The 26,785-nt window shown below is 39.6% G+C and overlaps 3 protein-coding genes across 8 annotated transcripts in view; 2 read left to right on the top strand and 1 right to left on the bottom strand.

The window, feature by feature from the left end:
- camta1a (calmodulin binding transcription activator 1a) overlaps positions 1–5,675 on the bottom strand; it is a 374,375-nt gene extending 368,700 nt beyond the window's left edge. For 2 of the 5 annotated variants that reach the window (XM_077512905.1, XM_077512906.1), the window contains exons 1-2: positions 5,496–5,675; positions 2,640–2,741 (exon numbers count right to left, since the gene is read on the bottom strand). In XM_077512905.1, the coding sequence (XP_077369031.1) occupies positions 2,640–2,741; positions 5,496–5,520 (127 nt within the window). In that variant the 5' untranslated portion in view covers positions 5,521–5,675. The remainder of the gene's footprint in view (positions 1–2,639; positions 2,742–5,495) is intronic. The other 3 variants (XM_077512903.1, XM_077512907.1, XM_077512904.1) reach the window with 2 other exon arrangements.
- A 3,669-nt stretch (positions 5,676–9,344) lies between these two features.
- dnajc11a (DnaJ (Hsp40) homolog, subfamily C, member 11a) lies at positions 9,345–20,898 on the top strand. The gene is made up of 16 exons (XM_077512902.1): positions 9,345–9,491; positions 10,945–11,074; positions 11,152–11,225; positions 11,468–11,569; positions 11,751–11,879; positions 11,971–12,093; positions 12,964–13,037; positions 13,122–13,311; positions 13,400–13,485; positions 13,581–13,697; positions 16,559–16,714; positions 16,809–16,878; positions 17,056–17,113; positions 17,739–17,881; positions 18,270–18,399; positions 19,958–20,898. Exons 1-16 carry the CDS (start codon positions 9,420–9,422, stop codon positions 19,981–19,983), a joined length of 1,680 nt encoding a protein of 559 aa, XP_077369028.1. The 5' UTR covers positions 9,345–9,419; the 3' UTR covers positions 19,984–20,898.
- A 1,450-nt stretch (positions 20,899–22,348) lies between these two features.
- Positions 22,349–26,100, top strand: LOC144013727 (F-box only protein 6-like). 2 transcript variants are annotated; one of them, XM_077512896.1, is made up of 6 exons: positions 22,349–22,798; positions 23,666–23,912; positions 23,988–24,102; positions 24,175–24,270; positions 25,235–25,370; positions 25,453–26,100. In XM_077512896.1, exons 1-6 carry the CDS (start codon positions 22,727–22,729, stop codon positions 25,597–25,599), a joined length of 813 nt encoding a protein of 270 aa, XP_077369022.1. In that variant the 5' UTR covers positions 22,349–22,726; the 3' UTR covers positions 25,600–26,100. The 2 variants fall into 2 exon arrangements, with proteins under 2 accessions (XP_077369022.1, XP_077369023.1); XM_077512897.1 differs by lacking the exon at positions 22,349–22,798 and adding an exon at positions 22,820–23,582.
- Positions 26,101–26,785: the final 685 nt, after the last annotated feature.

Raw genomic sequence — 26,785 nt, 5'->3', positions numbered from 1 at the left:
GTAAAATGACGTCACAGGCCGAATCTGGCCCTTGGGCCTTGAGTTTGACACCTGTGCTTTAGTTGAAACTGATCCGGGCAACAAAAAAGGTTGGACAATGAAAACTTACTATGTTGTTCTCTTAACATTGACCTGGTCGATGTTACTCGTCTATTTAAATTTCTCAAAGCGGGATGTTGAACTCCTTTAAAGATGACCTCATTTAGAAGGAACATGCATTTGTGGGGTGAGCAGCACAACTGATCTCTGCATTCATGTTAAATGCACCAAACCTTTCCAAACAGTACACTTTATTGTTGATTTGGCGTATGATTTACATAGGCACAACTGACTTCATGTCTTTTTTTTTTACTTTTTTTTTTTATCCTTGACATGAAATGCAGGACATTAAGAGCAGAAGTGGTACAATGGTGATGATAACAAGCTCTTCTTGATATCATTTTTTTAAAGTTACAATAAGCTTGTTTGACAGCTAGACATCAATCAACCAATCTTGACAATATCCGTGTGCGCGCTCATCTTAGCTTTCCTCACACAGTTGAACATCTTAAGAATGTAATTTCATTCACAGCGCACATCTCCACAAATTGCTGATCCAAGAGGCTTGAAGCTTCATCAAATTTATCAAAAATCTCCTTTGCACAGACCTTTACTATCTGCGGTATATGATCCATTTTATGTCCGAGCAACAAGGAAGACGGGTGGCACTTGGCCAGCTACTTCAAATGAAGTCCATTTTGACTGGGCCGCCGTTTAGGGCCCCGCTTGCCTCATGGCTCTTGATGACGAGATGGATAGGGGTGTGAAAACTTGAAATAGTGTTGGTGTGGAAGTGGGGAACCAATTATTTTTATCATTTGGCCTATAGCCTGTTCGACAACACTCTTACATACAGTGAAATTACAAACCGCCCACAAGCAAAGGCGAAGTCTAGCAGGACGAGTGTTGCACTGCCTCTCGCCTTGCCAGCGTCTAGCACGAGTGTTTGACCTGCTGCTCACGAATTGGAACCAAAAAAAAACTCTCAGTGGGAAGTAATTTCAATGAGTCTTACAACATGCATTGTCTACGTTATTTTTTTTTCCCATCTGCGCACATGTATACTTCGGCGGTGTTGACTGGCTACAGTGTTAACGTGGCTCTAAGTGGTTATTGTAGTGTAGCGGAACACGGCATAATAAGGGAAGAGTGTCAAAAGTCAAACAGCTGAAAAAAAAAAGCCTATTACTAGAAGTTCAACAAACATGCACACACGGTTAACTGCCTGCAACAAACTGAAAATGACTCTTTATGTGTTCTCGGCCCTCACCAAGCTCACCCATCCATAAAAATCCCATCTCAAGGAGAGCAGAGGTGAGGTCTCTCTCTCTCTCTCTCTCCTTCTTTCTCTCTAATGTAACACCTCTCGCTCTCATTCACTCTCTCCCCGCTGCTAACACATGCACACAAACAAAGGGCTGTTCTGTATCATAACTGCTCCCACAATTACTCAGACGATTACTCAGATCAATGGCATATCTGCCTGCCATAGTGTCCGGCCAGAAGCAACCTCCAGGCTGAAAGCATTAAAGCTGCGTACTGTAACAGCCCACAATAACAGAAGAAGCGGGGAAAATAGCAAGAGGGCTATTGTCTGTTGCCACAGTCACGTGTGTGCGTACGCGTGGGTGTGTGTGTGTGAGAGAGTGTGAGAGAGAGAGAGAGAGAGAGAGAGGGCAAAAGTGCAACAGCAATCTGCATCTATGTTTCAGAGATCTGCAAAAGCACTGTCTGGCCTTTAAATCTTTCAAAACAGTTCTTTTGAAGCAGTCAAAAAAAAACATGCAGCGCAGCAGTGACACATATCGAGCGAGGAGTCTAACAAGGGGTTGCTACTGATTTCAGACTCCCTATTTAGAAATGACAATACACGAGCACACACTTAATTAGCCGGTCTCTAGTCTAGATCAACAGCCACAGTGAAGAGACTGGTGTATTCATTAACAACGAAAGGGGGTGCTTTCTTCAGAGGAACAATCTGATTTTTTTTTTCTTTTTTCTATAGACGAATGAAGGGAAAATCCCCCGCAAATAAAAGGCGAGGCTTTGGCCTACATTTCCAACTGATTTGCTTGGCTCTCAGCGCTCCTGCTCAGACGCGTGACAGCGCTGAAATCATTCCCACTGGAAAAAAAAATAAAAACTGTGACGTTGTCTTTGTTGCTCGTGCCGCTTCTACAAAGAGCACGTGTGTCCGTTTGGGGGGGGAAATACGATACAACAGGATGTTAAGGCGTGATTTGATGTCAGAAGCAGAAAAACAGCAAAAGCTTAACGTGATTGCTCGCAGCATGAACTGTCTCTCTCTCTCTCTTAGCAGGTCCACTCAGGTCCTGATCCTTCGGCCTCGGCATGGAACAATCCCTCTTAGTTAACGACAACACTTCAACTATTGACAGTGTGATCCCGCAAAGCTGAAACTTCAATCAGCAGAGCGGTTGGAGGAGCTGTTATGTTGGAGAACACAACAAGGAAGGGAGGCTGTGGGATGGGGCGGAGATGGAATCGAGGAGTAAATAAATGAATCGATGAATGAATAATAGATTGGCCAGCGCGTGGCCTCTCGGAGCGGCAATGCAGTATTAATAACTGACTCTTACTGTTGGTCTCTGTGTCATCATTGATACTCTTAGGTGGACCGTGGCCAGCATAACACACGGTTGATCTGTACATTCGATCCGGATTACGAACTTTCTTCAGTCCTTCAAAGACAAAAGTAGAGAAAAAGGGGGAAAACAATCACTTTTTGTTGCCTCTGATGGTGGACGAAATTCCCCCATACAAATAGACACAAATCAGAGCATATGGCAATAACATACAATACAATAACAATAAACCATCGAGAAAGAAATGTAGCCCCCTTTTTCGAAAACATATTTGACTAGAATTAGTGCAGAACATTCTCAGTCACTCACTTAAGTCATTCACTGCTGTTGACGTTAGAATTTGGACAAGTTTAGGCACCTCACACTCAAACAGAGATCATATAAGTATGGTTTACGAATATACGAAGAGTATGTGTCACAGTAGGTAGTAGAAAGCGTATGTCGCGATCATGAGAAAAGATGGAGTGAAGCCAGTGACTTTCAACTCACGCTATGCGGTGAGTCATCGTCACTCACTGTACTTGAACATCCCTAAATAAATTGTTTTCTTGCCATTAAAGGCCATTTTTCAGTCTTGTTTTTTTTGGGGTTGTTTATAGTGTAACAAAGCAAATAATAATATTAGCGTCAAAGTCACTTTTCTGCTTGACATGTTTATTTCCATAATGTTTTTGATAAGACCAACCAACCCGTTCTACTGCTAATTACAAAATAACAGAAACTGCTTGAAACAAAAAAAATCTAGTGACAAAAAGAGTCTAGTCTGTAGTTATATAGTCACAGAAAACACTATTTTTTTTGCCTTGAAAAATCTGTCAAAATGATCTAAAATGGCTGAAATATAATTTGCTTTGAAAACAGCTGGCAGTAAATGAGTAAACAATTCAAGTTAACAATTCAATAAAGATAACACGCCCTATAGCAAAGTTGAGACTGAAGGTTATTTGACCTTGAACTTAAAAGCACGATTCGTCATTTAAGGTCACAGTTCTGACATTTCGAGCGCTTTGTTTCGTTTTCATATAGGCTGAAAGACATACCAGTGTTTTCAGTGTCCCCCAGGCTTTGAGCTCAGTAATGGCCGTATGTTGCTTTTTATGGGTGCTAAAATAAAAAAAAACAACAACAACATGACTGCCAAGGGCCCTGACAAAAGAGTTAGCTGGAGTGCAAACCTCAGGGTGTAAACAGTACCGTACTGAGTAAGACTGGGTCATGGCCCCCTGGATTTAACACAACACGCAGCCCTCGGTGGTTAGGGGCCGTCGTCGTCTGGGATGTCAAACTACTTAGAGGGATCAGCACTACCTGCAAACCCCCAAGGTCAAAAAGGCACCCGACAGCACATTGTGATGTTTTAAAAGTGGATGCAGTGTGTCTCTCAAAGCTGAACACATTTGCATGGAGCTGGTCTTCCTTTCTTTTTCCCACTGGCCCACCTCGCAGGGACACTCAAAATAACTTCCCGTGCTCAGCAGTGGGACTCCCAAGTGAAGGTTGTGAGGTTGTGCAAAGCACAACCAGACCCTGTTCGTTAGGTTTCAGATGTCTGGATGAATAGGTGAGGATGGAAGTCATTACTGTACTGTTCTAGTATACAAGCAGACGTCTTCATTTTTTTGCCACAGACAAACGCTTCACATTGTGAGTGAGCTTCTGTAGCTCAACATCACCCCCTGGTGGGACTCTGTGCATCAGCTAGCTGAATTCCTCACATGGAGGAAATTCTAAGCACAAAACGATAACTCTAAAAGCAAAAGCGATTGGAGTTGCTGACTCCAAAGTTTGCGTAAAAGGCTGGAAAAGTACAGAGATTACAGAGATTTTTTTTTTCTTACATGTGCAATGACTTATGATTAGACATTTTAGTCATGGAAATATTTCAGCCTAAAAAATATGCATGTCGGGTTTACAAGAGTCATACTTGAGGTGACTCAAATAATCAGGGGAGCTTCTCAATCATGTTCAATACGAGGGAATCGCCGCTGCCAAACTCCTCATTTATACAGCTTTTCCCACCTGCCTAATGGCTTTCATTTCAAGTTAGTGAGCCGTATGAAATCAAATGAGTGGGGTGAAGACATCACTTTGCCCTATGTGCGTTGGAATGGGCCGGCAAGCTGCTGCAAGCCTCGACATCCTCACCGTTTCCTCCGTCCGGTGTGATGGCATTCAGCCTCGCTCCATGGTAGAACCCTCCCAAATATAGGCCAAGTACTTGGAGTCAAACTGGCATCAGGAAAACACCGGAAACCGTGTGATCGCCTGGACTGTTTGACACAGTGCTAGCTGGATGTCAGTCCGACATGCGCAGAGTAAATAATAAAACAAGACCGCACGTTTGGATCGAGACATGTTTGTCCTCGTGGTTTCCCCTCAAAACAATAGCGAGTGACACGAGGCAGCGGCGAGGTGGAGGGGGTTGAATAGGAGGAGAAGTTGCTTGACGCCGCTTGACAAGCTGTCATTAACTTAGCTCCGAGACGACGTCCACGGTAAACACGCCACTTCCCGTACGAGTCCTTCGCTCCCGTGGAGCCGCTTTGGAGCTCCGTGGTGGGACCGGGAGCTAACTAGAAAAGCAGGCTAATATTAGCCAGCGTGTGTCTCCACGTTTCAGCCGCCCGCTCGCGATGACATAGGAGACGTGTTTTTGTTTGTTTGTTTGGGTTTTTGTTTTGTATTTCTTTCTTTCTTTATTTTTTAGACAAAATGACTCCACTCGCGCGCGTCGCCTCCTCGCCACTTCAAACTGTTCGCCGACGGGGGGGGAAACAAAAAAACAAAAACACGCACACACACACATACATACACGTTGCAAGTGAATTAATCCTATTATATTTCTCTTACCTTCCGGCTTGTTTTCGGCAGCCATTTCCCCTTCACGCGCAACATCCTCCTCCTCCTCACGACCGTGGGTACCACGCGCGTGCACGGCGAGGACAGCACGCGGAGGGAGTGGAGGAGCGGGCGGCGAGTGGGTCCGAACCAGGCCAACTTACTATTGGCTGCCAGGCGGTGACTGACAACACACACATACACGTCTCCCCCTCCTCACCTACTCTATGTGTGTGTGTGTGTGTCTTACAAAAGCAAAACAATGACTGAATGTTATTTCCTGTTCAGACACCTAAGCCTCATCCCTAATCAAATAAATGTTGTCCAGCAATGGATAATCAATAACAGTTCAGAGGTTTTTCCAATTTCTTGGTGAAGATTTCCATCCATCCCATTCTCTATCGTGCTTATCTTAAATTAGAGTCGCAGGTGAGCTGCACCCTCCCCACATTCATGGACAATTTAGTCTTCAATGATGCATGTTTTTGGAATGTGGGCAGAAGTTGGAGTACCCAGAGAAAACACCCAAGTACAGGGTATACAGGAAAAAAACATGGACAAATGTTGCTTTAGTTCACTAACAATCACAACATGAAATGCTCAATTGCACTTTCTCAAATTACAACAATCTAGAGTGCAATGCTTTTCAATGGACGAAGGGGGTCATTTCACCAAGACCGCCATTTTGATTTGTTGTGTAAACTCTGAATTGTCAAAAACAAGTTAGCTATCTATGTACTGTAGCAGCCATTGCTAATGGCTGCTTGTTTGGAGTGCTAATGCTACGTTCGTATTGGTCATTATTTTGTTGATTCTGGACAGTATCCTCTGTGACAATTTAGCACAACTATGCACTTTCATAATTGCATTCCATTATCAAGGACCATGAATAAGAATCGCACTTGTTTGTTGCATGTAGTGAGGCAAGTAGCTTTAGTCAAACTCGGGGGCGGGATTAGTGAAGTGAGGTGAAAAACAGCAAACTCCACTTTTAAATGAGCCCCTTTTGGCCAAATCCCGTCAGTTGTGGCTGGTTGAGCTGGGTGTGGTCGAGGGTCCGGCGACTTGGCAGTAGGCTCCTGGGTCGGCGAATAGGAATACTGTACTTACTATTCTCATCTGCACCCGGGTGTGACGGCCAAGAGGCAATGGCGTCCATTTCTCGCAAGGTGTCCACATCAGCCACTTGCTAAGATGACTTGGATCTGGGGTTGGAATGGATAAATCTTATTAATCTTATGTGTGAATGGATAATGTCATTGGAATCAAGCCTGTGCTACAGAGGAGTTGGTTAATGTCATTTTTTAATAAATACATGACTCCTTTCTTAACATTTTTTTTTTTTTGTCTTGTACCGTGCCCGTCAGCCAACTGACGCACCCCCTCACTCCATGACCAGACAGGAGAAGAGGCAACTGAAGGTAAATGGATTGAACTCATTGGGTTGTGAATGTTTGGTTTTGAAAAGATTTGCTCTTTGGCTTTATCGAGTTTTCTGTGTTTGAATTTTTCTATTGGGTGAATCCCACTTGTCCCACAATTCCATCTCGAAATCCATTTTCTATCCAGCCTCCTGTTCAGGGTCACAGCAGGGGCTGGACTAGAGCCCAGCTGACATAAGGCAAAACATGGACTACACCCTAACTCAGTTTCCTTGATTTGATTGTGGGGAAAATTAATGCTCATTAATTGAATTATTTTAACAGACAGGAGGAGCTCTGAATATTCTGATCTCCTGTTTCAATGCCAGTTTTGCAATGCTGCCCATAGTGGCGTTCTTAGGCCTGGTACACAACTTATTTATTTATTTATTTATTTATTTATTTATTTATTTATTTATTTGTTATCTTAAGTGATTGTTCATCAGTTACAGACCTCACACATGAAGATTAAAATGAGACATGTAATAGTCTTGATTGTAATAATACATAATAAGAATAAAGATTATGTTCCAAAAGCAAACTAGAATCCAGACAGAAAAACAGGAAACTATTATATGATCAAATGTGATCTAATAAAAACGAAGAAAGGTGGCAACAACCGGGAAAGACAAGGTGTGACATGGAAGAGGACACAAGAAAGGATAGAATGATTGATGGTGGTCTTGGGACTATTTTTTTTTTTTTTTTTTATAGGAAAATCCCGAGCTAAAAATTATTATATTATGATCCTAGTATAATGACAGCTTGCTTGTCAGTTTTTTTGGGTCCTTAAAGGGGTACTTCCCTTATTTAGCCCATTATAGCAATAAAAAGTTAATATTTTGTCTATAATTATTTTGATACTTACATTATTTTTCACGTACAATTAGTACCTTTAAAAACACATTTTGCAACTTGCTGTCGACTGAAAATGACATCACAAGGGCTCAGGTAACCAATCACAGCTCACCTGATTTCTAGGTTTGGTCATGTGACATTCACAAGCTGAGCTGTGATTGGTTACCTGAGACCTTGTGATGTCATTTGCAGTCGACAGCAAGTTGCAAAATGTGTTTTTAAAGGTACTAATTGTACATGAAAAATAAAGAAAATATCACATTTATTATAGTCAAAATACTAATGTTTGACTGGCAAAAATGGCTAAATAAGCGAAGTATCACTTTAACATTGAACATGCTTAATATTTAAGATTATCGGGCCGGTTTGGACCCTATTATATGGGGCAAATACTGTATGGTTAATTCCGACCGCTAAATCGTCGAGGCCCATTGAGATTGACTCAACAGCACCTCTGCTGGTTGTAGTGATACACTGCACTTTGTTTTGACGTTAGTTCCTTTGACACTGAATGGATTCCCCAACAATCAATTCCACTATACAGACAGACAGAATATTTAACAATCAATCATTTATTCCAATCATCTCTACGCTGGACTGACCACCAGTCTATCACCGGCCAGTTGATCCCACATCAGTCATCTTCGTCACACTATACGGTCTGATCCCCTCAATCCTGTCAAATTCTCTTTCAGCACGGCAGACCCCATGTCCTCCAATGTTGCGTTATCACTGTGTAAATAAGACGTTTATTGTACAGGGTATGCCAGTATCATTATTACCATTGTGTGATTCACTGAACGATGCCAATTCAGCTGTTGTGTTGGTGGGATTTAGGAGCAAAGACGCACCTTTGTACCATCCAGTGTGCCTTTAAGGTTCTCTCTTTCTATTACTGTGGCGCAGCTAGGCTTGACAATAGTGTGGCCGCGTTAATAACTACAAGCGATCTAATTACAGATCATTGAGCTTGATACACGTTGCTGTTGGCACTCTTGTCAAATACTGCACTTAAGGATAGCCTTCATCCTACATTAACAGGATGTGGGCCATCGGTGCTGAAATGCGGGACGAGGTGGTGCTGAAAGGACAGCTCCTCTGCTGCCTGCTGGCCTTGCACAGTTTTAAAAAAAAAAGGCCTCTGACATTGAAAAGAAAGTGTTTGGAAACGCGGGGGTGTCCTAAAGTATTCATATGTATTTATTTTCTTTGCAACCATTTGTTTCTGGGTAATACCTTATTGTTAGGTTACGATTATGAAACTATTTCAATAATGCAAATTTTAGTTGCATCGAATATTTCCAAATGTCTCATTTATTTAGTAAAATTAAGCACACAGTTACATTTACACTACAATGAAAAAAGAACACTTGTTTGAAACTATCATTGTAGGCAGCTGCAATGTTACAATGTGAAAAAAATGTACTTATTGGCCAGTCAATGTGTATTAAAACAACAACATCTCGAAAAAAAATAATTGTTTTAAGAAAAAATATAAATTGTGTAAATTTCAAGTGTAAAACTAGACAATTTACAGCCACATATGCACGTGAAACATTTTGTTTTGTTGCACTTCCGCCACACAAGATGGCGCCAGAGTGCGACAGCCAAAGTGTAACTCTGAGACATGCCGAACAAGAAATGACCGGGAGTAAACATGGCGTCTTCCTTAGACGATGATGAGATCTCCAGTGATGATTACTATTCCCTATTAAATGTCCGGCGAGAGGTATATTATGCATTTTTCTTCTTAAGTACTGACATGTGCAAGCATCCTCCAGTCGTTCAGTTCGCCATCTTTTGATGTTCGTTTACGGTTACGCGTGTCATGATGTTTCACGTTAGCCAAACGGCTAACTTGTGACCCTCGACATTGATTTCTGTCTCTGCCTGGAAACTTTTTCCGGGACGCGAAACAAGTTGATGGCTGACAATTTTACTTCAAGAATCAACCGGTCAGCGAAACTTATTGGACTAGTGCACGCTACCTCGTTTTTACGGGCCGTCATAACAGACTGAGAGTTTTAGTTGACATATTGATTGCACCGTGCACAGGCAGGGCTACTTTGCTAATGCTATCAGGGTTGACTACACCTGGATTTACTTACAGTTGATAAGATTAGATTAGACCTTGATGTCAGAGGATCGAGTGCTCACCGGTGTCTTCATTTGACTCTGTTTTTAATACAGTGTGCCATGTGGATATGCATATGCAGGGGCGTATTTGGGAGCCCAATGGACACGCACGCCCGTGTACTGCAAATATTTTGAATATTAATGTTAATCGTCAATTAGAAAGTGTGAATTTGAGATAATACTCCATATTCATTATCTTAATAAAATCCTTTAAATGGTTCTTGTGAGTTGCTGTTTAACAAGTGACCCATCTTAATGTTTTTGATTGCAATTCAACATTTAATATAAAATAGTTTGTCAATTTGACAGCTTTAATTCTCACATATTGATGATGAAAAGCATCACTCGTGTCACCATTTATACTGAGTCCTCCTTTGCTCACAGTGACAGGAGTGCTGCTAAAACTGGCAAGGGCATCTGGCTCTTACTGTTGCTGGTTATGCACATTACACGTGTCAACATAAAAAAGGTTTAGGAATGGTTTTGTTTTCATCTCGTCTTTGCTGCACTGGGATCAAATTGTTTATTTATTTATCTATTTATTTATTCATTTTTCATTTATTTATTTATTCATTTATTTATTGCCCCCCCCCCCCCCCCCCCCCTGTGTCAAGTATGCACATACATAGTAAGATAATGGTATGTTGAAATTTTACTCGGACTCTGCTGCATGTTTCCTGACAGTCATATCTGTTTAATGAATTACAGCTTTGAGTTTGCTGCATTTCATGGAAGCAACTTTGAAATTCAGTGTCAATGAGGGTATTCACAATGCCTAAATTATCTTAGCAGATGTTTGGAAAAATGAAATGAAATGTGATTGACTCGCGGCTAGTCCAGGTTGTCCTGCTGGGATAGGCTCCAGTTCACCCAGGACCCTCATGACATTGTAGTATAGAAAATAGATGGGTGGGTGGCATGTCAAACTCAGTAATTTAACATTTACTAACTACGGTATATATTGTACAGATAACTGATGAGCTTCCCCACCCATACCTCATATTTTTTTTTTTATTGATATCTACATCTTCATTCTCATGCTTCAGGCAACACAGGACCAGCTGAAGGCAGCGTACAGGCGATTATGCATGTTATACCACCCAGACAAACATCGTGATCCAGAACTAAAGCGACAAGCCGAGCAGCTTTTTAACCTCGTTCATGAAGCTTATGAAGGTAACACGCTACATGCTGACATCTTAAAAACATCTAGCGACACCAACATTCATGGATACTTTGTTGTGTTTTTCTAGTGCTCAGTGATCCACAGGCACGAGCTATCTATGATATCTATGGCAAGCGTGGACTTGATGTTGACGGATGGGAGGTACGTGAAGTGAGATTTTTGCTCCGGATGTCGTTTTTTCGCTGTTTTGCTGGTGGAGCAGAATCTTAACCTTTGAGATTATTGGAGCACACCCTTGCACACAATATGGCCAAAATTATAATACAACTGTTAAGACTTTTTTTCATTTTCATGTGTGGGATCTGTCACAGAAAATCTTTTAAGATTTTAAAAAACCTCGTTTGTGTGCTGCGCCTAAATTGTACAGTCTGTTTTTCCTCCAGGTGGTGGAGAGGAAAAGAACTCCTGCAGAGATTCGGGAGGAGTATGAGCGTCTTCAAAAGGAGCGAGAGGAGAGGAGACTTCAGCAAAGGACCAACCCTAAGGTACGTTCACTAGTCAACAACTGGCCTTATCTTGAATCACTTGATGCGTCTTTGCAAAAGCTTGTTCTTTAACTTGATTGGTTTAGAATGACACAAGTCCCTTTCAAGCAATCAAATAAAATTCCTACATATCTTTCTATTTACTACTTGTACTATTTTTCTCACTGCTTTCTACTCAAAGGGAACAATTAGTGTGGGCATTGATGCCACGGACCTCTTTGATCGTTATGAGGAAGACTATGAGGACATGGTTGGAGGTGGCATCCCACAGGTGGAAATCAACAAGATGCACATATCACAATCCATAGAGGTGACACTTTACGCCAAATTGCATGTGAATGATCTATTATTTAAGGGTGTGTAGCAGACGTTATCAACTTTGTATGTGCGTTCTTCTACAGGCCCCGCTTACCACAAATGACACAGCCATCTTGTCTGGTTCCTTGTCTACACATAATGGAAATGGAGGCGGGACTATTAACTTGGCCTTGAGGAGAGTCACCTCAGCTCAAGGCTGGGGGGAGGTATGTTGCTTAGACACTTGTACACGACTCACAGTCATGTAAGGATTCGGCTTCGGGGGTAAATTTCAGGATGTAAACTTTACAGGTGACACTAAACTTTTGAATGCACAAGTCCGGCTAGTCAAATTAGAGTATGCACAATTGTTCTCTAACACGGAGTGTCAAGAAGGGCTAAATGCTAACGCACACTTTGAAAATAACAAGAGATACAATACAACCTGATGCTGATGGCTACAAGTGACTGCATATTTCTCCACGAGCAAGGCCATACATAGAAAAAGTGAGAATTGTGTTCATGTCCCAATATTTATCAATCTGACTGGCACTTATCAACCTGTGGCAGGCAACTATGCCTCCCCAAATGCATCTTGCTTTGTCTCACAACAAAGTGATTATACAATATCTGAGAGCGAAAGAGAAACAAGGTCTGCTTTCTTATCCTCGCACTTAAAGCAATATTTAGTCTACTTATTTATGCATTTATTTATTTATTTATTTATTCACTCGCCTACTTATTAATTTACTGATGTGAAATTTATTTACTTGTAAAAAAACAAAAACTTGTATTCGCACTTCAAAATGTTTGCTTTGTTTTTGTTTTGTTACCTTATTCTTTACTGCACAACTGATATTTATGTTTATGTACAGCACTTTGTATACAGCAATGCCTGTTCTTAAAGCGCTTTACAAATAAAGTTGAGTTGAGTTTTTCTGTTGCGGTGCTCAATTGCTTGGTGGTGTAGAGCCGCCAAACTATATATTTTTTTTCGGCGCGACAGTCTATATCAGAAGTGTTCGCCCATTTCAGATTTCAGTTTATTACAATACATGTCACATTGACACAATGTCACGTGTTCTTTGTGCACACAGATAGAGCTCGGCGCCGGGGACACACACGGACCCCTGTTTGGAATGAAGATATTCCGAAATTTGACGCCACGTTTGTAAGGTTTTAGAAAAGAATGTTCCATGAATGACTCAGATGGACAGCTATGTAAGTATATTTTTTTTTGTCTGTTCCGCCTCAGCTTTGTGACAGCGCAGTGCGGACTCCAGTTCTCATCACGAGGTGTGCGTCCTGGCATCACCACGGTGCTGGCTCGTCACCTCGACAAGAACACAATGGGTTACCTGCAGTGGCGATGGGGGATTCACTCTTCAATGAACACCAGCATAGTCAGGGACACGAAGAGCAGCCATTTTACCTTGGCAGTGCAGGTCTGCTGCCAGCACTTCTTTGTGTGCCACCATTCAATCGACAGTCGACTGTCAGCAATGAGCCACCACGTTCGCTTACTCTTTGCAGCTCGGCATTCCACACACTTTTATGATGATGAGCTACCAGTACAAGTTCCAGGATGAAGACCAGACGAAGATTAAGGGCTCAATAAAGTTTGTTGTCAGAATATATCGCCTTATTATTGTTAATCAGCTGTAGATTGTGAATGTTTTGCAGAGGTGGTTGTTGGTGTTTGTGTGTGTTGCAGGTCTGGTTTCTTTGGGACTATGCTGGAGTACGGTGCTGAGAGGAAAATCAGTCGACACAGCGTTTTAGGGGCCACGGTCAGTGTCGGAGTGCCTCAGGGTGTCTCGCTCAAGGTCAAGTAAGTGCCGCTTTTATTTTTCATTCGTTCAAGACAGTTTACTGACATTTGTGACAAGCGACTGGTTTGTTCGCAATCTACAGGTCGTTGTTTTCAAAATTTAAAGGCTTTGTATTGTAAATTCAGAGACATATTTCCAGTGTTGGGAACGTTACTTTGAAAAAGTATTTAGTTATAGTTACTTATTACTTGCTAACAAAGGTAACTGAGTTAGTAATTTTTTATTTTTTTTTTTCCTTTTATTATTTTTTGAACATATAAACAGATGAACAGCAGAGATAAAACAAAAAACAACAACAATCAAAATAGAAGAAAATCCCAATAACATAATCATTCAATTAATCATAACTTACATGTTCAAAAGGGAGTAGGAAGAAGTTAAAAACTTATCTAGTCCTACCCCTTTTACTAAATATATTTAAACTTATTTCATTATTAATACAATTTTAATTTACTAATTATTAAAAAATAATAATAAAATAATAAATGATATATATAACCCAAGTTTTATATATATATATATATATATATATACAAGTGCACTTAACATATTCACATTTACCAAAAACATATATACATAAATTTACTAAACATATACCATAATACCTAATAATTGAATTACTTCATTATAAAAGTAACTCGTTACCAGGCAAAGTAACTATTTTTACTACTTAAAAAATGTTATGTAAATATATATGTTTATATGTTATATAAAATAACTGGGATTTTTTTAAATTTATTTATTTATTATTATTATTATTATTATTATTATAATACAAGGAATTCAAATTATGTCCAGGCTATATAAGGCGTTTTCATTTATTTTTGTGAATATTTATGCCACACAAATGCCTCACTCCACAATGACAGATACTATATACTGTATGTTCTACCACTTCCATTTACTGCAGTAATCATAATAATAATAAAATTAAAATAAATACTGGATATATGGTGATTTGTGGCACACACGTCACCTATATGTAATTTGTGAACAGTCGTAGCACAGACGGTTAAGAGGAATACAACTGTTGGCGCTATTAATTACATTAGGCGTGTGTCGCTATGTGACTTATCTTTATCGCTGTCATGGTGCTTCTGGAGTTGCGATGTCTTGGAATGATCTACGTCAGTCTTGTCAAAGCTGTTAAACACCGAATGAGTTCCAGGCGAGGGATGTGAATTTGCGAAAATGCTAACATCATGTTCATTGTGAAGGAAGACACGTTGTGACATGTTTCCTGCGTTGCCTCCAAAATAAAAGTCACTACGCATTCCAGCTGTCAAGACACCTTTATTGTGACGAGATGCAGAACAGTGCCTCTAACTGTGTGCAAAAGACATTGTCATGAATGGACTTACTGGAACATAATGTAAGCTTACTTCGAGACTTGAAACTAATAAATTGTAACGCAACACATTTCACCTACGATAACGGAGTTTCCAATATGGGGAGAATAATTAGATTAGTACTTTTACAGACAATTGGAAGGCGTTACCTAATGCCGTTGTTCTACATGCCGTTATTGCCAACACTGAATATTTCTAAATGCATTATTCATGTTTGGAGGTAATTGCTGGAAGACAAAACTATGTCGCACTGAATGGCACAGTAGAACTGTAACTTGCCCCCCCGTCTCCCCACCCCCCAAAAAAAAAAATTAACACTGTACCTCAAAAATATGTGTTTGAATAATCAGCTGGTTGGGCCGCTTGAGTACCTCATTGTCAGCAGTAAGTGTGTGCATGTCATGCAGAGAAAGGCAGAATAGCGAGTGTAATAATATAATAGGGATAGACCGATTATCGGCCGGGCCGATTATCGGTGCCGATATTTGGCAGTTTGACAAATATCGGTATCGGCCTTTTGACCAATCTGAAAGCCAATAAAGCGGGTATTTTGAACACATTCTGACAATTTGTTCACCTTCTGCAAAAATCTTTTGAAACTTTTTATGAATCCTGATGAAAACCCCAAATTTGCTACGTTTGCGTTCATTTTTTTGCACAGTGAAATACAGGAACTTTTCATTTATGGATCTATTTCAATTTCCACTTTATAAATAAGGATGCTGACACTGGGAATTCCCTACATGTTTTATTTTTAAGAATTAAAAAAAAAGTAAAAAAAAAAAAAAAAAAAAAAAAAAAAAAAGAAATGTTGAAACTCCCTGCAATTTTTTTTAAATATAATTTTTAAACAAAGCTGCCAATATCGTTTAAAATTGAAAAGAAAAAGTACTTTTTAATTTTTACACTAATATTTTCTCTTCTACAGCAAATAAATATTGGCTTGAAATATCGGTTATCGTTCTCCTTGACTACTAATAATCGGTATCAGTATCGGCCTTGAAAAAGCCATATCGGTCTATCACTATAATATAATACAAGTCTGAGTTGGCATCGTATGGACCGAGGCTTCAGGCTTGGATGGCCTATTTAGGGTGCCTCGTTGTTGGCCATGAGTGTGTGCATGTCACTGAGACAAGGCAGAAGGGGGGTGATAGGCTTGACTTTTGGGGTATGATTTGATTTTTCACATTGTTGAAGTCTTGTTTTACTTTGCACTTTTTTAATCATTTAAATTTGACAGGCCTGTTAACAAATATGGTGGTATGTTTTTTTTTTTTTTTCCACAATTAAAATATATTTGTTTTCATTACTCATCACCTCTTACATTTGGTACACTTATTGAGGTACACTAACAGAAGACACCGCCCAATTCATAAAACCATAGCTGTACATCTGTTTTTTAGGCAGGCCAGGTTACATTCCAAGAATAGACTCCCTTGTGTCATCAAAAGAAATATCACACAGTTTATCGGCTTGGCTAGAAATAATAAAAGTGACTCTCTCTGCAGGCTAAACAGAGCCAGCCAGACGTATTTCTTCCCTATTCATCTGACTGACCAACTCCTGCCAAGTGCTGTATTTTACGCCACAGTTGGACCTCTGGTTGTCTACCTCGCCATGCAGCAGCTCATTATCCGGCCGTACGTGCGGGCCCAGAAGGAACAGTAAGAAATTCTCACTTCATTTTATAACCAAGGAAATGTTGCTTGAGGAAGCACCACATGCATTATTACAGCTGATCCCTCTATCTTTTAACAGAGACTTGGAGAAGCAGCGTGAAAGCTCGGCCTCTAACATAGCCAAAAAGAAACAGGAGGCAGAGGCGGCGGTGAGCGCTTCATTAGAGATGTAGCTGGTGTTGTGTTAGACGCAAAGGAAATGTTTAAAGGTTGCGGTAACGGCCATGCAGAGATGGAATGAGAGAGAGCGTCTTAGTGATTTCATTAATGCATGAGATCCATCTAATCTCACATTTTGTTCCCGTGTGCCTTTTTCATCTCTGAAGGTCTTGCTCATGCAGGAGTCAGTGCGGCGGATTATCGAAGCGGAGGAGTCTCGAATGGGTACGATTAGTAACATTTGAAAGCTGAGCTAATCCGTGTTGTCATGTTTCTTGAACGTCTTGGGAAACGCTTCAGTTCTCTTGAGAGTCAAAAAAATTCCAAACATTTTAGTTCAGAAGATTTTATGTGCAAGATGCAGTGTTTCTTTTCTGCTGAAACAAATTAAAATTTCACTGCAATTTTTTTTGTGGTACTGTGAATAGCCTCATAAACAAGGTGAATGTTTTTAGAAGGGGAATAATGGTGTTTTAATCTGTGCCATGCCTTTGACTAGCAATAATTGGTGCTTTTAAGACATTCCTTGATAAGCACACTTGTAAAATACTTTAAGCACGCTATTTAATTTCCCACTGTAGAACTCCAGCAACTGTCACTGTAAAGGTTTGTATTTTATAGTCATTAGTGGTCCAGCAGACTTTGCCCTCAGAATGTTTTTCTTCTTTTTATTTTTAAACAATGAGCTGATGTTCTGTTGTTAAACTCTGTCAAAATGGATTAAAACTGTCACCAGCACGTAGAAGAAAAATGTTCTGTGGGATTCACTCGGCTGCTGTCAAACTTGTAAAATTATACGGCTGTATTTGATTTACGCTCTCATTAACCCACGCCTGCCTCCCAAAACCAGGGCTCATCATCCTTAATGCCTGGTATGGCAAGTTTGTGACGGACAACAGCCGAAAGCACGAAAGGGCGAAGGTGATTGACGTGAGCGTGCCGCTGCAGTGTCTGGTGAAAGATTCCAAACTCATCCTAACCGAGGCCGCAAAGGTACAAGACCAAATTTCCAAATTCATTCCAAAACCGACAGGACTATGCAATGACTTTTAAGCAGAAATGCAAGGCCAATTTCCACAAAACTTTGACTTTTAATCAGTGTGGCTTTAAAAGTTGGGGCTTGACTTGTTCACTGACATTGTCAGCGAATGAATGTAGCATTAGCTTCCTTTTCAATTTACCTTTAACAGTTAGCCTTGGTGTAGGTCTGTGCTCCACTTACTGATCTGTATGTGTGCTCCTTTATAGAATTGGTAAAATAACAAATCTAAAAGGCATCTAAGACCTTTACATAGTACTGTCAATTAGGCATTAAATGTTATTTATGTATTTAGTTATTTTTCAATGTCTTACTGGTTTCTTTTTCTCGTCTGCATTTTAGTCAGGTCTCCCTGGTTTCTATGACCCCTGTGTGGGGGAGGAAAAGAGCCTAAAGGTGCTGTATCAGTTCCGCGGCGTCATGCATCAAGTCCTGTCAGGAGACTCTGAACCACTCAGGATACCAAAGCAATGTGAGTCCCCAGTTAAGCTGCATTTCCACCAAGCGGTCCATTTCAGTTGAGTTCTACACAAGACCTTTTGAGACGGTCATCTCCGATTTGGTTCACTTTTCCCATATGGGGAATTTGTAGCAAGAATTACTTTTTTTTTTTTTTTTTTTTTTAAAGGGATTTCACCACAGTATTTTAAAGTTCCAACAGTTAACTATTAGGGATGTAACGATATCCAAACATCATGATACGATATTATCACGATATGAAGGTCACGATATGATAATTATCACGATATTGTAGGGGTGTTGGCGATATTTAAAAAAGGCCACAATATTGTAAAAAAGAGCTCATACAAAAAAAAGCACAATACTGTGCTTTTGTACAAAACAGCAATGCATATAAACCACCTCAATCTCTAATAACAATATTGAGGCTCTTACTTGCTAAAGCAAGCACACATTGATCGCTTCACAAGCAAATTAGGTTCCCCTTTATCGATAATTAGCATAGATTTGAAACATAGAAGGCCAAAACATCCCTAATGAAAATTAAATAGCACTAATAAACTAGCCACTAGAGGGTGCTAGAACTGCACAAATGGAAATCAACCAAATTTTTTTAACAAATGTGTTCCTTTTAAATATTATGAACATGACGACGACGATATTGTGGCAGTTTTAATATCGCGATATCACGATATTGCCCTTATCGTGACATCCCTATTACCTATAGGCATATAATGATTAAGTCTTACGGTTTTCTAAGGAGGAAGTAAAACGCCCGATTCAGTAAAACCTCACCTTTACCCGTGTGAGCAGGACTGACTTGAGCTTGTTTAAAAGCTTCAATTGAAAGATCATGATGCTTACCAACCTGAGACCTGTGCAGGCCTTGTTACTTTCCCTGGCTTTGCACTAAGGCCTGGCTCTAAGAGTTTGATGTTTTCGTCAAGAACAGTTCCTGTTTCGAGAAACTGGCGGTGGATACAGTCAATTGTACTACCTGTTGGAGCAGTGTGATAGCCATTAAGTTTCTCAAACTGGTGCTGAACTGCAGTCGCGGACAGAAACACTTCTTGTTAATTGGCCGTTTTGCAACGCTGTTGCATTCACAAATTGGCGAGCCATGGGCAATGGTAATGATATCCTTACAAAAACTGTAAGCTGTAAGAAATGCTTATGGTCTCATGTTGTTCTGAATAATACCTGAAATGAAATTGAAAAAGACAAGATCTCTATGGTGACTTGGGACACACAGTATAATAGTCGAATGATATACAGTATACTTTTTTTTTTTGTGTGTGCCATTTTTGTTTGGTGCTGTGTTTTTGAGATTTTTTTTTCCCCATGTAAAATTGGGCCTTTCTTCAATAAAGGATGAGGGTACCCAAAGCCAACAGTAATGAATGCAACTGAACTGAACTGCTTGGAAGGAATGTTTTATTTTTTAGGCTACTGCTGTATGCTGTCCAACAATCCACGAGTACGTTTTAGTGCAGTGAATCATTTAAAGTTGTGAAAATCCACAGATGTGTCATCCATCTTTGACTTCTGTCTATGCTTGTTCCTCATTGCAGCTCACAGGATAGATACAGACACATAGGAGTTCCTGTGATGACCAAAAAAAAAAAAGAAAAGCCACATCCCTCAGCTGGTAGAGAAGACGGATTCATCTTTTAGATACAACAGGGGGCAAAGTCTTGGTCACCCCAAAAAGTACTGCTCTATTGTTGGTCTTTATATTGATCAGTAAAACAAGTGGAATGGTAAATAAAGCGTCACAAATGGACATCCGTGGACACAGTTGGGCGCTGCTTGAAATGTGACACTGAAATCAATGATTACCATCTTATGATTTTTGTTAAGCCCTCCTCAGTGTACATTTACTTTAGTTAAGGCCGGATGTGGCAAATCCAGGTCCAGAAAGGTGCTTTTACTCAAGCGGCCAGTAAATCGGCTCATTTCCCTGCCGGTTGAGTAGAAGCACCTGTGGCTGAAATAAGGCTGCACAATATTGGGGGAAAATACAATATAGTTGTTGAATATTGCGATATCGATGTTACGGCGATGTTTAACATGCACCTGAAGAAATAACATGGATTATTTAATGATTTTTTTTTTCTTGTGGCAAAATAAGCAAGCTCAATGTATTCTAAATTGTAATTACTCTACATAATGTTCAACTATTGGCTGGTGATGCACATTGAAGTTTACGTTGGCCAGATAAATGCATACAATTCCATATGAAACTTATTAAATGCATTTTTGATATGCATATTGCATGGGCTAATATTGCAATATCGATATTTTTCCGATATATTGCCCAGCCTTAGGCTGAAGCCAAACTGTGGCAGGGTTTTTACTTTCTGTTCTGCATTTGCCACCTCTGGTTAAGGCGTGTCTTTTATGATCAACTTTTGTGATCAGTTCTTTGACATTGCAGTGCCTACGTGATTTAAAACGCAATTGCATCTGTTTGTTTGCCATAATATTAAACATCTGTCTCTGTCATGGATAATAGTGTGTTTTTCTTCTTGTTGGTCATTATTTCATCATCATTTTGCTGTTGGTATGGAGGGAGGTAAAAAGCACAGGACAGATTTTCTCACCTACACCGTTCCTTCATAGATCAAGACAGTTCTGTCATAAAAAAAAAACAAAGTCATGCTGATTATTCCTTTAAAAGCACAATTTCAATATTAGCCTATAGAATAATTACATCCCATTCTTAACTTGGTGTCATAATATCAATCAAAAACTACTGTGCAGTGTGCTCACTAAAAATGATTTCCTTGAGTTTGAGCAGTTTCTCGGTCATCTGGGTCATGGTAATCCGCAAAGATTGAACCAATGAGGCAACTGGTGTCGTGTTTGATTAATTTGATGTTTTTTTTTTTTGAATGACGTATAGGCAATTGATCCACTTACACTGGCTATAATGTAATAATTTCCTGAAAATAATACTTGCCTGAAAATGTGATAACATTTACACTTAACTCAAAAAATGTAATAAAAACTCAATTTCACCAATACCGTAATAAAAAATCCTGACGATATTGTAATATTTTTACAGATTATATAACACCTTATTACATCATTGGAGATTTATTTCATCTTCAGTTAAAAGTTAGACATTTTGTGTTTTGAGAATCTAAGATTGTTGTATACATTCACAGCAAAAATTTGAGTGTTAAAATTTTGGTGTCAACTCCCAAAGTGTATTTTTAACACTGCTGATTTAAATGGAGGTCATTGCTGGAGTTATTTGACAAGAGTTTATTTAGTGTTAAACCAACTTTGCAGAGAGTTTATCAATTGAAGCTCCGCCCACTTGATTAGACCTGATCTGCCGCAAAGACTTCTGGGAGTGCTAAGTGTTAAGAGTTTAAATGTACCTGTATTTCTTTTATTTTATTTTTTTAATGTTCAATCAAATGCATATTGAGTGCACTGTTACATCATAGTTCTGTTGTCGTTATGCAATAATTTCTTGAAAATGTTTTTTTTTTTAATCACATTATTGGGTTTTATTACATTTTTTTATCGTGTTATGTACAAATGTTATTACATTTTCGGGTTATTACTACATTGGAGGGCGATCCATAGGTCGTTTATCTGTTTAGTGTTTACATTCGGGGATTTTATAATCGAATACAGTATAAAATAAAATAAAATAAAATAAACACAATCATTTTCCACGACATATTTCATGTTGAATAAGGAGAATAAATATTCATAGTGCCAAATTGATTTGTAAAACGACTTAATAAAAAAAAAAAAAATCATTATGCAAATTGCCATCACGACACTTACAGTAAGTACAGTACTGTTGGGGGAGAAAAAAAAAAAGTTTTCTGGTAAAGTGAAACACGTTGTTTCCCACCAGGATTCCACAAAGAAACGCCCACTAGATGACACACCGGAAAAAAGGGATTTTAAAGCTGTGCTCCAAATGTTTTATTTTGTCTACCGGGCGGGCGGAGTTTAGCTGCAATGCTTCAAATGCTTAAGGTTTCGGCTTCGGCCCCGACTTCCGCGTAGCTCTGGTCCTAAAAGCAATGGCACGTTACTGACTGAACGCAAAGAACGACTTCTCGGTTTCGTTTTGATACTTGAAGAATCTTCACCGAATATAACAATCACCGTCCGTTGAAACTACATTTCAAGGCATTTTCTGAGTGTACAGCGACACGCAATAGCGTACTTTAGCTACATTTACTTTACCTTAACAACAGCGTTTACTTCGAGTTGAACTTCCGCGTCGAGTTTGTTGTGGAACTAAATTATACCATACAGCTTTGGGTTGACTTCAAAGACGTCGTCCATGCGGCGTGAACTGGATATAAATGGGTGCAACACAGAGCTCTGACTCCGTCACTTCCATTCAGCGACCGTGTTTTGTTCCTGCCATGTCAGAGGTAGATTTGGTGCAGCTTCATACAACATAACTTCCCATTGGGCCTCTTGTATAGAGACTTAGATTGCGATTAGGCAGCTGCTTTGTGGTGTATTTTTTTTCCAGTTTTGTTCCATATAGTTTTATGTTGTATTTCTCGGTGAATGCAACATTTAGTTGTTTACATATGCTTATGCCTTTCCATCCGTATGATGTCCGTAACTTTCACAGGGGCGCAATTATCTAAATTGAAGCTAGAAAATGTGGGAATGCTGATAAACTGATGCTAGGGTATTTTGGGGGGAATTAATTAAAATGAAAGAAATGTAATGGAAAATGTATAATAGATAAAGAAAAATATCGTGTGGATTTGGGTAATGTACAATGGTTCCCAAAATGTCACAATTGAGCCACAGATGCTTTTTGCAAGTGAAAAATATATGCCTGAATTCATGTCAGTTAGTTAATATCTTTATTTATTTATTGTGGGAATTACATCCCAGAAGCCTCCTCAATAGAAGGAAACACAAAGTAGAGACCATATTATGTAATATCAAAATACGCATGTGAGGTGCAGTTATTATTTTTGTCCACTGGGGTCGCTATACTAACGTTCTACACTAGTATAATACGAATTGGAATGTGCGTGGCTTCAACAAACTGGGACTGGCCAGATGAGTAATGTGGGAGTCATGGAATGAGAGTGTAGAGTTAGCTTGTTAGCTTGTTCAGGTTAGCTAGTCTGTGTCTGTTTGAGCTGGCATATGAATGTATTTAGTTATTTAGAAAGTACACTGGTGGCTATGGTGAGGGCCAGCCATATTTGGAACTTTGTGAATAAATGCTTTTCAACAAGTTTCATTATATATCTCTGCTCTTTTCTTATCAGAACTCTGTTCCTCTGGAGGTACTCGAAGAGATCTTCTTGAATCTCCCCCCTGAGCAGGTGGTCTTAATTTGTCGGTTAGTGTGCCGTCAATGGAAAGACATTGCTGACAGCCAGTCCTTATGGAGAGACAGATGCAGGAGAGAAGGCTATCACCTCCACAATGATTCCAGAGTACCCCAAGACTGGAGGTTATTTTACTTTTTGTGCAAGAAGCGACGGAATCTTCTCAAGAACCCGCGGGCTGAAGGTTGGGAAAGGAGGGACGCCGGCGTTGCTACGCTGGGTTTGTTTTCATCACATTGGTGATCTTTTGTCTTTCCAGCTCAAATGACAGGTTGGCAGATATTGGAGAACAGTGGTGACCACTGGAAAGTAGATGATGTCTTGGTGGCGCATCCAAATGAAACCATCAAGACCAACTTTGTGACTTCATATGGGTAAGTATTTTGTGAAAACATATCGTGATGGCATTTTCCATAATGTGACCATTTCATTTGATTTTTCTCCAGCATGTGCAGCAAGTCCCAGCTTATTAATTTGGAGTCCGAAGGATACAACGCACAATTTATGGATCACTTTCAGCCAGACATCAAAATATCGGATTGGTGAGAGGAAATACTCAAAGGCAGTAATTGTATTTACTGCCATGTAAAGTAATTGTAAAGTGTACAACTTTTAACTCATTCAAACCCCAAAACATGTAAATAAGTTTTTTTATACTTTGTCCTTCACTCCCAAAAATGTGTAAATACGTTTTTGTTTTTTGTTTTTTTATGCAAGGACACACAGAAGGCTTTGATACAGCTTCTGACACAAAGAGGTGGCTTAAAGCAATGGCAGTTATTTAAAAAAAAAAAAAAAAAAAGAGAGAGAGGGGGGGGGGAAACGGCCAGCAGGTGGCAGCATAGTATAAGAGATCAACCAGGGCCTTGTTGCAACAAGCTCTTTTTGACAAGGTTTTCACCAGGAATGGAAATATTGATGAAAGTTAGCTATATTCTAATGCTAATTGCTGCAAAATGGAAACAGAGAAAAACACATTTCCCTGATGAAATAAGAGACTAACTTTTCTTTTGGTAGGTACCATGTTTTTATAGCAATCAAACACAACATTATGTGGGCCTTGCAAAATCAGTCAAAATCCAATAGAACCGTCGGGAGCGAATGGGGTTGCTTCAGTGAAAATGGCTGGGAGTGAATGAGTTAATTAATTTCAGTAGTTCTATTAAAAAGTGAAACTTTCACTGGACACCGAATTGATAATTTTTTTTATGGATGTATAATTTAGATTATTATAGCTTAGAGCTAACAAAAAACTCAATTTCACCATTGCAAATATGAAATAAAAAAAATAATTCACGTGTGTAGAAATTAAGTTTGGAAATGGCCTTGCGAAATATATTTCCAGATGTAATCAATCTAGTGTCACTTTTTGAATCAACCATTGAAAGAAATGTAAATGGTGGATGTCTACAAACTGTTTTTCAATGTAATAATTAGTAAGACAAGTGGCACCGTGGACTTCAGCCTGCCCCTTTTTGGTATTGCATGACGGTTGTTGTGCTGCAGGTACGCCCCACGATGGGACTGTGGCTGTGAATACAAGATCCACGTGGAGCTACTCAATCGAAAGAAGAAGCCAATTAAGACCTTTTCCCCTGAGGTGATTTATTTTCAGCAATGGAACGATGGTAAATGGACACAGGTATGAACACACAACTATGAATCAGTTGATGATGGATGGTTCACGGAAATTACAGTACACGGTTTTATTTTTATTTTTTCAGATAACACACGTGTTCCGCAACTATGGGCCAGGAGTCAGATACGTCCGCTTTGTCCATGGGGGTAAGGACACAAAGTTCTGGGCTGGATGGTATGGAATTCGCCTTACGGACAGTTGTGTTGAGATATGTCCTGCAATGGAAACATAGGTCTACGGTTTTTGCATCGTGTGTGTCAGAAAAGATCCAGGACTGGTGTCACACAAGACATATTTCAAATCCAAATATCTTGTTGTGGAAGTAATTCCCCAGCAATCTAACACACATTCACATGCCTTCATGTGATGGTAGAAGGATTTTTCCAGGACCGTGATGGCCATCTTGATGTTGCGCTCTTGAGGACCCCCTTAAACTTGGGAAAGAAGAAATAAATAACTTTTTGCTTGAGCACAGTGCTTTTCTTGGCCAGGAACTGTCAGATGCTGAGGGGATTTGTGAGCATCCAAGAGTTGTCTTCTTGCCTTCATTAAAATCTATTATTTACACCAGTCCTGGAACCTTTCTGACACACTTTGTATGTGCGTTCTGCCTGCCTTTTGCATAATATTGCACTAAATATCACAATGCTCCGTTCACAATGTTTGTCACTAGTAATTCAGCTTATTTTGGTTGTCATCAAGGCAAAATAAAAGAAGTAAAGATATTATTCTAGATTCTATGTAATTGTGTCATTTATGTATGCTTGTATAAAGTACAATATTATAGTGCTATTTATTTAAAATAATATATATATATATATATATATATACACACACCCACATACAAAAAAACCTGTTTTAGGGAAGCTAGAACAAATTAATGGCATTTCCATTCATTGTAAAGAGGAAAGATGATTTGAGATTGTTTTGAAATACGAGCATTGCTATGGAAGAAATCCAACTTGTATCTCAAGGTACCACTGTATTACTTGTAAGCCTAACATTACATTAGCGCTTTCGCTAGCAACATCAAGGAACTAACTTGAATGCAAAGTGTTTAAGCCAGTAGTTCTCAAACCTTTTGCTGAATTTTCATCCCTCTGCTCCGTGGTGTCTTTTCCCCAGCTTGTCTTGTGTGGAAGGTAGGTACTGTGAGTTGAAGTTGAGCCATGAATATGCCAGCTTCCGACAGGGCCATGAAATGACACCCAAGAGTGCCCACACGGTGTGGGCCACACCCACTTGTGTTGGAAGCAATTATCACCCTGAATCTAATTATCTGAATGTGCAAAGCCATACAGAAGTAACCCACGTTGGCAAGTTCTACCTGAAAGACATGTACAAAGCTAGTGGCTATGTGCTGCCTTCTGATTAGCACTATACAGAAGTCTTAGTTTTGACAGACTTCATTCCCCCAG

Source organism: Festucalex cinctus, chromosome 2 (genome assembly GCF_051991245.1).
Source record: "Festucalex cinctus isolate MCC-2025b chromosome 2, RoL_Fcin_1.0, whole genome shotgun sequence".
Classification (NCBI taxonomy): Eukaryota; Metazoa; Chordata; class Actinopteri; order Syngnathiformes; family Syngnathidae; genus Festucalex; species Festucalex cinctus.
The sequence above is the reverse complement of the archived record's forward strand: the minus strand, read 5'-3'. Positions and strand labels throughout refer to the sequence as shown.